Source organism: Rhipicephalus microplus, chromosome X (assembly GCF_043290135.1).
Source record: "Rhipicephalus microplus isolate Deutch F79 chromosome X, USDA_Rmic, whole genome shotgun sequence".
NCBI lineage: Eukaryota > Metazoa > Arthropoda > Arachnida > Ixodida > Ixodidae > Rhipicephalus > Rhipicephalus microplus.
The window spans coordinates 266255934-266265605 of NC_134710.1; the positions used below are offsets into that span (position 1 = coordinate 266255934).

At 43.6% G+C, this 9672-nt stretch overlaps 1 protein-coding gene across 1 annotated transcript; it reads left to right on the forward strand.

Moving 5' to 3' along the window:
- The first annotated feature begins 6071 nt into the window (after window positions 1–6071).
- On the forward strand, window positions 6072–9462 carry LOC142775247 (uncharacterized). Its single transcript, XM_075876597.1, has 3 exons — window positions 6072–6546; window positions 6859–7107; window positions 9452–9462. Exons 1-3 carry the CDS (start codon window positions 6072–6074, stop codon window positions 9460–9462), a joined length of 735 nt encoding a protein of 244 aa, XP_075732712.1.
- The last annotated feature ends 210 nt before the right edge of the window (window positions 9463–9672 follow it).

Below are 9672 nucleotides of genomic sequence, written 5' to 3' on the forward strand. Positions count from 1 at the left end.
ATCTCTTTAAAATAGGGAATTTAAAAGTACTGCAGTGGAATTGCCGCTCCGTTTTTCAGCAGCTACAGACTTACTTTATCTTTGCGATAATTATTTCCTTGATATTGTTGCTTTACAAGAAACTTGGCTTGCAGAAAATAAGTATTTTAGGATTAAAAGTACCACACATTTTGTCTAGGCCACCCAACTCGGGGTGGAGGTTTGGCAATATTTACCTCATCTAAAATCGCCCATAGAGCTAAAATTATCTATAAGGTTATGACTTCAGAAAGCGAGATTTTAGCATTAAGCATTACTATTCCTCGGTTCCCCCTATTCTCAATAATTAATGCTTATTTTTCTGCGGGTGTTCTAAATTCTTCCGTTCTAGATACTGCAGTTTACTATTGCCAAAAAGATATTGTATTAGTAGGTGACTTCAAGACTTATCATATTTGGTGGGGTTTCAAAACTGATTTAAATGAAAAACGTTTGTGGTATTGAGTGAACAAGAATAACTTTATGTGCATAAACACAAAAACTCCTACTTTTATGTGTAATCAGTCCTCCTCGGTGCTTCATATAACATTTACTAATGCTAATCTGTCCTTGTCATCATGGTCTGTGATTAACTCGGGAACAAGTAAAGACCATATGCCAATATTGTTCGAGGTGGTATGGCCAATAACCTCCAAGAATAGATCATCGGTTACGCACGTAAACTTTAATACATTCGAGAAATCATTACGAGGCGCTTTATCTAACCGAACGAATGATGCGGAACTAGACGCCATTAAAATAAGCGACATTATAAAGAGTCGTTGAATATTTCCAAATTCACCATTGAAAACTCTAAACCTTCTACCAACCCTTGGTGGAATGCAAACTGTTCGCGGGCTTATAGAGTAGGAAAAGCTGCATGGAAAAAATTAATTTTCAACCAGTGTCCCAGGAACTGGAGTGATTATAAGTATGTGGCCGTCATTTTTAAAAGAACCATCGCTTATGCGAAGGACAAGTTTAACAACGACCGATGTGAGTTCTTTTCAAAGCTGGTTAATAGAAAAGCACTTTTTCTCTTTCTGAGAAATAAGAAAGTTCTTCCGGTACTAAGAAATATAGAATAGGTAGTATCATCACCAGTTGTACTGAAGGCCTTTCTAGAAGATATATCTCAGGGCCTAAAAAGTCGCTTTACGACAATTCTCCAATACCAAGCCCACTCCCCCATAGGGCTGAGGATTTTGAAGAGGTCACACCTGCAAAACCAGCAAACGTAGTCAGAACACTACCTCATTCTGCTGCTGGTCCTGATGGCATGACGACGTCGGTGATGAAATCAGTACATAAAATATACCCACTTGGCCTACTCGAAATTATTAATCACTGACTTAGAAGCTCTTGGATTCCACCCAATTTGAGAATGGCAAAAGTGATTCCATTATTAAAAAAAGCAAGACGCTGGGTTTACCTTAGATAATATCAGACCCATTGCACTTACATCGAGCCTAGTAAAACTTGTTGAAAGAATTTTATATAGACGTATAGATCGATGGATGTCAGAAAAATTGACATTGAGCCCATGTCAAATTGGATTTAGACGTGGTTGCTCCATTTGGTGTGCGCGCGTGGATCCCGAAAGCAGAATTCAACTTGCTCGATATCAGAAACAATACTCTGCTTTGGTAACTGTAGATATCACAAAAGCCTATGATAGCGTGGAGCATGTGAAACTGCTAGATTCGCTTCAAAACTTAGCACTGCTTCAATACTTTGTGGCCTGGATCCATGCTTTCTTAGGTAATAGTGAATTTTACAGCTCGCAATCTGGTGTTAACTTTTCAATATATAGGCAAACTAGAGATCTACCAGAAGGGTCAGTACTATCGCCCTTATTATTTAATGCACCTCTATGTACCATTCCCATACAGCAAGATCTACAGGTGTATGTGTATGCCGATGATATCGCAATTTTTGCTGCATCGGTGGACATTCACACACTGTATCTGATTCTGCAGACATACATGACTAGCCTGGAAACGTGGCTGGAGGACATCAACCTATTCCTCAATATAAACAAAAGCACAATAAGAGTTTTCGCACAAAATGCCCCAGTGTGAATTTCTCTAATGTACCGACAAGACGCCGTACCTCAGGTCGAGTCATGTACTTGGGGGTAACCTACACCGAAACACTTAACTACAGTCCCCACATAGGAAACATGGCTACTAAAGAAGCACGTGCCGTAGGGATGCTGCGCAGGCTCAGTAATTATCGTGCCGGTTTGCGTAGAGACGTGCTCGTCACTATATATTGCATGTACATTCGACCGATACTAGAATTCGGCTGTGTTTTGTTTTCTTGCGCTCCGGCTTATGAGGTTCGACCACTGATTCTGTTGGAACGCGAATATTAACGCTTGTGCCTAGGGCTACATAAATATGTTGCGAATAATATCCTATACGAAGAATCCCGCCTGCCTTCTCTTATCAAAAGATTTCATATTCTAACAGTGCGAATATTTCTTAAAATCTATGCATCACCTCCGCGGAGGTCACAGTATGTGTTGATTAACCAGCAGACCTCATTTTTCAACCACCGATGGTCTAAGTTACGGTGACCTCAAGTAATAATTACACAGAAACTTTTGGACCCCTTAAGATTCAACCTTTGAGAAATATTTGTACTCGAAACTGCAGATGCAATTAGGATCAAGTTTGATTATATAAATCCCAAAAATGCAAAAAAGTTGCCATATCAGTATACAAATGGCTTTTTGGAAGATGATCTGGCCAATCTAGAAACAGCCATTGTGATAGCGACTGACGCTTCTGTTTATGAAGAGAAGGCTGGCATAGGAATCCTATCATCTTCTCTAGATCGGGCTTTCTGAACTCGATTACCTTACTTTACCCTTATTTACCCAGCAGAGCTACTAGCAATAGTCCTAGCATTGCGTAAAGTGCCCCCAAGATCTATCAGCGGTGGTTGTTCTAACAGACTGTCTCTCGGTCCGTACTGCCCTAAGCTCACGAACTTTTTCGCGTGCTTTAGAAACTTTCTACTCGCTCATTCCTAGACATGTGCGACTCGTTCGACTAGTTCGGGTACCAGGCCATAGAGGTTTAGCTCTCAATGAGCATTCAGACGCACTAGCTGTATCTTCCATTGATGGTCCCGTTTTACCCATTTGCCTACTTCGGAATATATCACAGCACGCTTTGAAAACGCACAACGGAAAATAACTTCGAAAAATCTTCTTTGTTTTTATCAGACTATCAACAGCTAAAGTTCCCTTGGAACAACAAGTGGTGTTCATCAAGAAAGGAAGAAATAATTACAAGGCTGCGTTGTCGAGTACCTTCGTTGAACTTTTACTTTCACAGGTCGGGTCAGGCACAGCCGCCTTTGTGCCTTTATTGTAATGAGAGTGAATCTTTGGAGCACTTCTTTTTGTCATGCCGAAAAGTCAATATTCAAAGGAAAAATCTGCTAGAAGAACCCCTACGAAAGTTGGACTTAAACTTGACACTTCCGGGGATTATTTCATATGGCGCAGTTGCATTTGGTTTCAGCCACAGGAGCATTTTTACCGCTGTTACAAATTTCTCACGAGAATCTAAAAGAATGGAATGCTAAAAAATAATAAATTCAGTTGTCTTATGTATTGACTTCTTTTTTTTCTTTTCTTGTGTGTTTATTATGTTTTCCTTACAAGGTTCTTTTTGTTTTTTTAGCAATCTAACAACTTTAAATTATTACCAAAATTACCTAACTTTTTCAACCCTTCCTTTCAAAAAGTGCATTTTTAAGAAATAAAGGCACCGTCCCTTTCATGGCCTATCCCCCTAGGTGGGTTGCGCCAAGGTGTTGCGGAACCGACCGACCGACCGACTGACTTCCACGGCCGACCGTGGAAGACGGGAACACCTAAACCAGCAACCTCATATTGAATATTGAATATATCACAACAAAAGGAGCATAGGCAATGGGTGTATTGCACAGACTGAGCAGCCGCAGATCGCGTATGAGAAGGAAAGCACTTTTGATGGTCTACCAAATGTACATACGACCGATATTAGAATTCGGCTGTTCTTTTTTCCGGTGCGCCAGCATACCAGCTTCGGCCACTTGCTCCATTAGAGCAAGAGGCCTTATGGCTTTTCTTAGGCCTTCAATAATACGTGGAAAATGCAGTAATATACGTGGAAGCGAGAACGCTACCCCCCTTAAGCCGAATCAACCTATTTACAGTGCAGACTTTATTTATGGTGGTTAGGGGACGTTAAACTCCACATGTCATCATAATTATCAGCAGAGTTTCTTACGGTTGTATAAAACACTGTCTATTTATACCAAGATATTTTCATCGCCAATCTCGATTCATGTTTCTCTGAGCACTGGCCTAGATTCCTCAAGCCACAAATCATAATTGTACAAATAATACTCGATTCCCTAAATGTACAAATTCGTGATGTGCGTCTTTTGACCATGAAACCTAAATTGTCTATCAAAATATTTTTCCGAACAATGCGAAATAACTACCTCACGAAATTTGAAATGGACTGTTGCGAGTTGATCTCATCTAAATATACTGCCAAGAAATGTGCTTATTGCAACAGATGAATCGCAATCTGAGAAAAACGCTGGCATAGGAATATTCTGTTCCTGATTTGACTGATCTTTTTCTTTGCGACTACCAGAATTTATCTCAGCTTTTATAGCTGAATTTATGACCATAATATTATCTCTGTGAAAGTTATCCAGCTTAAATTCAGGGGTAGCACTTATCACTGACTCATTGATTGATGGATATGTGGGGTTTCACGTCCCAAAACCACCATATGATTATGAGAAACGCCGTAGTGGAGGGCTCCGGAAATTTAGACCACCTGGGGTTCTTTACCGTGAACATAAATCTGAGCACACGGGCTTACAACATTTCCGCCTCCATCGGAAATGCAGCCACCGCAGCCGAGATTCGATCCCGCGACCTGCGGGCCAGCAGCCGAGTACCTTCGGCACTAGACCACCATGGCTGGGCAATCACTAACTCATTATCTGTGTGTTCTTTCTCTGCATCTGGTGAAACGCCTCTTCTGAAGCTTTTCAGAATACTAGTTCCCACGCACCTACAATGTCGCTACTTAATTTGGGTACCGGAACACAAGGGTTTGTTTTTAAACGAAAGTACGGATTATTTAGCAAAGGCGGCACTTCTGGTGCCGATCATTTCGGTTTTCCCACTGATTTCCCTGGAACAGTGAGTTATCGCGGTCGAGAATAATGGAAGTGGCCATAAACGAAACTTCGCTGACGGGTCACCTCCCTCAAACATTATCTGCATACAGCAAGTTAAGCGCTGCCTCCCCTGTGCCTCTTTTGTAGGGAGGAGGAAACAATGAGTCATTACTATCTATCCTGTTGCGGGTATACGTCATTGAGAAGAAGATTCACAGCAGCACCTCTTCGAAATTTGAGTCTGGAAATATCCAAATCAGTTGTTCTATCATTTGGCACCTCTACTCTGGGCTACAATCACAGGGATGTTCACTACGCTATAGAGGAATTTATCAGTCAGACTAAAAAACATCGAGCTAAAATCTTCATCTTTTTAACCATTTAAATATCAATATTCTGTAAATAAATTTGCTATATTACCTATCCCTAGTTTATACGAGTAGTAATGCGAAGAAACAAAACAATCACCCAACACTTGATCAATCCCCTGCATTGGGTAAGAGCCATGAGAAGAGGAGGAGAAGAAGAAGATGGGTATTCCGAGGGGAAGTAAACGCAACCGAGTGGTAATAACAACACCTGAAATCTGAAAAGTTCCCAACTTGTCTTTCCCATATTTTTCATTTTTTTCGTTTGCTCTCTTTTTATGTGGTTTTCTTTAAATTAGTCATATTAAAAACAAATTCATTACACATAGTTATAATGCTCACAGTAAATATGCACTACGTTTTCTTGGCCAATCCCCCTGAGTGGGTGTGAGCCATGAGTCCAGAGAAATAAACAAACAAACGTGATCGGCCCCGCTAAAGTCTCGTCTTCAGAGGACCCTCCGCCTATTGTCTTTGTGAAACATGTCACCTCCCGGGATTGGCGAGGCAAGAACGCTGCGCTTAGACTACGACCGGTTGCGGCCTCTGTCGTACCCAGCCACAAGCATTGCCCCCATGTCCTTTAGCATCGACTCTCTTGACTCCCGGGAGAGCTATATGTACTCGCGGAACGCTGGAGCTGCGCTGTTTCTGCCGAGGGAGGCCCTTTCTTGTGGACGAAGTAGTGTCGGAGTCGGCAAGGCAAGAAAGCCGTGCAAGGAGTATGGCCTGTTGCGGCCACTGTCGTACCCAGCCAGAGTCGTAGTCCTCACGTACTTCAGCATCGACTCTGCCGACTCCCGGCAAAAATACATCGACTCGGAGAGGCTAGACCTGCGTGGTTTCTGCCGAACTACGTCCTTCGTTGAGCACGAAGCAGCTGCCGAAGTCGGGGAGGCCAGGATGCAGTGCGAGGAGTACGACCATGTCGCGGCCACTCTCGTACCCAGCAACAAGCGTAGCCCTCATGTCCTTCAGCATCGATTCTCCCGTCTCCCGGTACTGCTACACAGACTCGGAGGGGCTGGAGCTGTGCTGTTTCTGCCGAGGCATGTCCTTTTTTGTGGACGAAGTAGCTGTCAGAAGCGATAAGACAAGGAAGCAGCGTGAGGACTCCGACAAGTGGTGACCACTTTCGTACCTGCAGCCACAGCCGTAGTGTTTATGTCATTCAGCATCGACTCTCCCGACTCTCGGAAGAAATAAATCGACTCGGAGAGGCTGGAGCTGTGTGGTTTCTGCCGAACAACGCCTATTTTTTATGAAACAGCTGCTGCAGTCGGCCAGGCCAGGATGCAGCGCGAGGACTATGACAGGTTGCGGCCACTGTCGTACCCAGCAGCAAGCGTAGCCCTCATGTCCTTCAGCATCGACCCTCCCGAGTCCCGGGAGAACTACATGGTGTCAGATAGGCTGCAGCTTCACGACCTCGGCGGGACCAGACCTATTGCGGTCGGGAATCCAAAATGCCCTTTGGAACAACCCGAACACATTCCTTCAGCACACCAAGACTTAGCACGTACCCATTGTACGGTGGCATGCGCATTCAGTGGCGAAGAACAGAATGCTCAAGGCTGCACTTCGTATACTCTGCCAGGACAAAGGAGGGTTATGAGGATTTCGAGATCACAGCTGTGGTAGTTTCGCACTCGAACATGCCGAAGAAGACGGTAAAGACAAATCGCAGTATTGCGTCGTACATTTCTAAAGAGGAGCCAGTTTGAGGCCGGAGAAGCTTCTCGCGCAGCAGTGTCGTCATATTTTTTGTCCTGTGCACTTGTCGGAAATATGTTAACATCTTCGAGTCGTTCTACTATACGGCTATATTATTTGAAAGTACGGTCGCATAATTTTGTGGTCTTGCATTTTTTTTGTCTTTTCGTTTAATGTGGGGTTCACCTGCAATACTTGGGGGCAGGAACGCGGTTAGCACGTAATCTATTGGCTAAATGCAAAGCCAGAACCAAGGGAGGAAAATGGAAAGTTCTGACTTCCCGCCAAGCGATCCGATGGTACAGGGAACAATGAATCTGTTGAAAACTACCTTTGTGCGATTCAGCGTTGGTCGCCCATGAATTGAAATATGTCTCAATGAAGACGGCCAGGAAGCTACACTAGGCTTCTAAGACTGAAATGCCGGCCTCATGTAAAGCTCTGTTTGTCGAACGAGTGCAAACACAGTGGTACATGGTAGTGGTCAAAATGCATAAATATGATTCATATATGTAGATGCTTAGATCTATTGGCAAACACCCACCCTAGACAGCGCTGAAACCTTTTAGAAATAGATTTTTTTGTCCCAACTTTATTCAGTACTATAAATCATGGAATTTTCAAGGAATTTGCTACTAACCTCCGCAAGATGGACATGTCCGTAAATTATCATATCCACATCACGCAGCCGCGTAATCTTGCTTTTTTCCTTTTCCTTTGCTGCCCTCAGCCACTTTGATAATTTTTCGTATATATTTGCTGGTGAAGCCTCAGATAAAGGTGGTTGGCAGTGCCCGTAGAGGATCTCTCAATCTTGTGAATGTCTCGTTTGGGGCTTCCATATTCCTTCACTTAGACAGAAATAGCGGGGCTACGGTGAGAATGAAACGGTCCGCTGTAGAATATGTTGGCCAAAGCGTTCATCGAATAGTACATATCCAGCAAACTTTATTCAGGTGACCACTGAATGGCTTTATCAATGTAGTTTCTTGCCTCATGAATCGACCACTGAAAAACAATTACGATCACCAAGTCTACCTACAAATAGAATCACACTGGTCAAGAGGAGCGGAGTGCGTGGCTGTCCCCACAGTTGTTGGCCGGGGCTTCTAGCTCATGTTAGCTATAACCTTCCGTTCACGCTTAAATTATAACATGAGCGTGTATCTCGCCAGTATGACCATGTCTGGTATCATTAAGACGTCGGTCTTTCCCTATTTCTACAGAAAATGACCGCTGGAATCGGAGTGCCTGGTTGGGCGATACAGACAAGTGTGCTTTCATCTCTACGAGCAGAATCACGAAGATTTGTCTAAATTTGTAATTTTTGTCATGCTTCTCTTGTCCCAACGAGAGCACTAGAAGGAGGGGATCGCACACGGGAAAGAAGAGACGTCACGCGCACATTCTGACCTACAACATTTAATCTATTTTTTTCTTAGAAAGCACGACTTACTTTCAGCGTGGTCGCAAGCGCGCGCGCGTGTACGTGGTGACCTCCCACGAAAGCCGGGGTAACTATGAAGCCCGCAATGCTTGAATCAGCCGGTGGCCATGAATTTCGCTGTATGGCGGGGTCATTAGGCTATTTGACATCACTTGTAAAAAGATAAGGGAAAGTATTCAAAAAGGAGCTGCCGCGCGATAGGAGACAGAATTTAGAAGACAGAAAAGAACTACTGACAACATGAGTACTTATCTAACAACTGTATTTTTATTGCACGAAGGTAATAAATACACAAGAAACTATGCTTCTCCACGTGCGCTACGCAAAAACCCTTATTCAAAGCAAAGACGACGAGAGAAACTTTCTTGTGATTAAGCTCGTGATATTAAGGAACGCCTTCATCATATGCGCGATACGGATTCTTTTGAGAGAAAGCGATGGTATGCTGACACAAGATGAGCCTTGTGTCAGCAAAGCAAACACAGCAAGCGCTTAAGTTTGGAGAGCACTCGTAAGCTTCAGAATGCAGAGCCAGATTGCTTTCCTGCTTCCGGAGAAAATTGTTCTTGAGCTCCCTGAGAGGAGTGTTGCGGCATCGACCAGTCCGGCCGATGTACGTTCGTCCGCAGGACAAAGAAACTTTTACACAACAACCGCACTGCACTTTACAAACTGATGAGTACTTGTGTTTTGTGCTGCACAGGGGATTTTTGAGCCCCAGGGCACAAAGGGTTGTTGTTAAATAAAATGGCTGATTCTCTTGCGAAAGCGTCCCTTTCAGCACCGATCATTCCTATTTTCTTCTCTACAGTGCACATTGCGCTGGCGCGATTGCGCATGCTTAAATTCAGGCAAGATTCATGAGACCCTGCACTGTAGGCTTCTGCGGAGTACAACCACTTATTATCCTGGCGCACCAAACTG

Bases quoted from the DNA above. Each gene is read 5' to 3' on its own strand.
- LOC142775247 (XM_075876597.1), top strand. From the start codon at position 6,072: ATGTCACCTCCCGGGATTGGCGAGGCAAGAACGCTGCGCTTAGACTAC. The intron at 6,547-6,858 runs GTAGCCCTCATG...TTTATGAAACAG, and splicing joins TCTCGTACCCAGCAACAAGC to CTGCTGCAGTCGGCCAGGCC.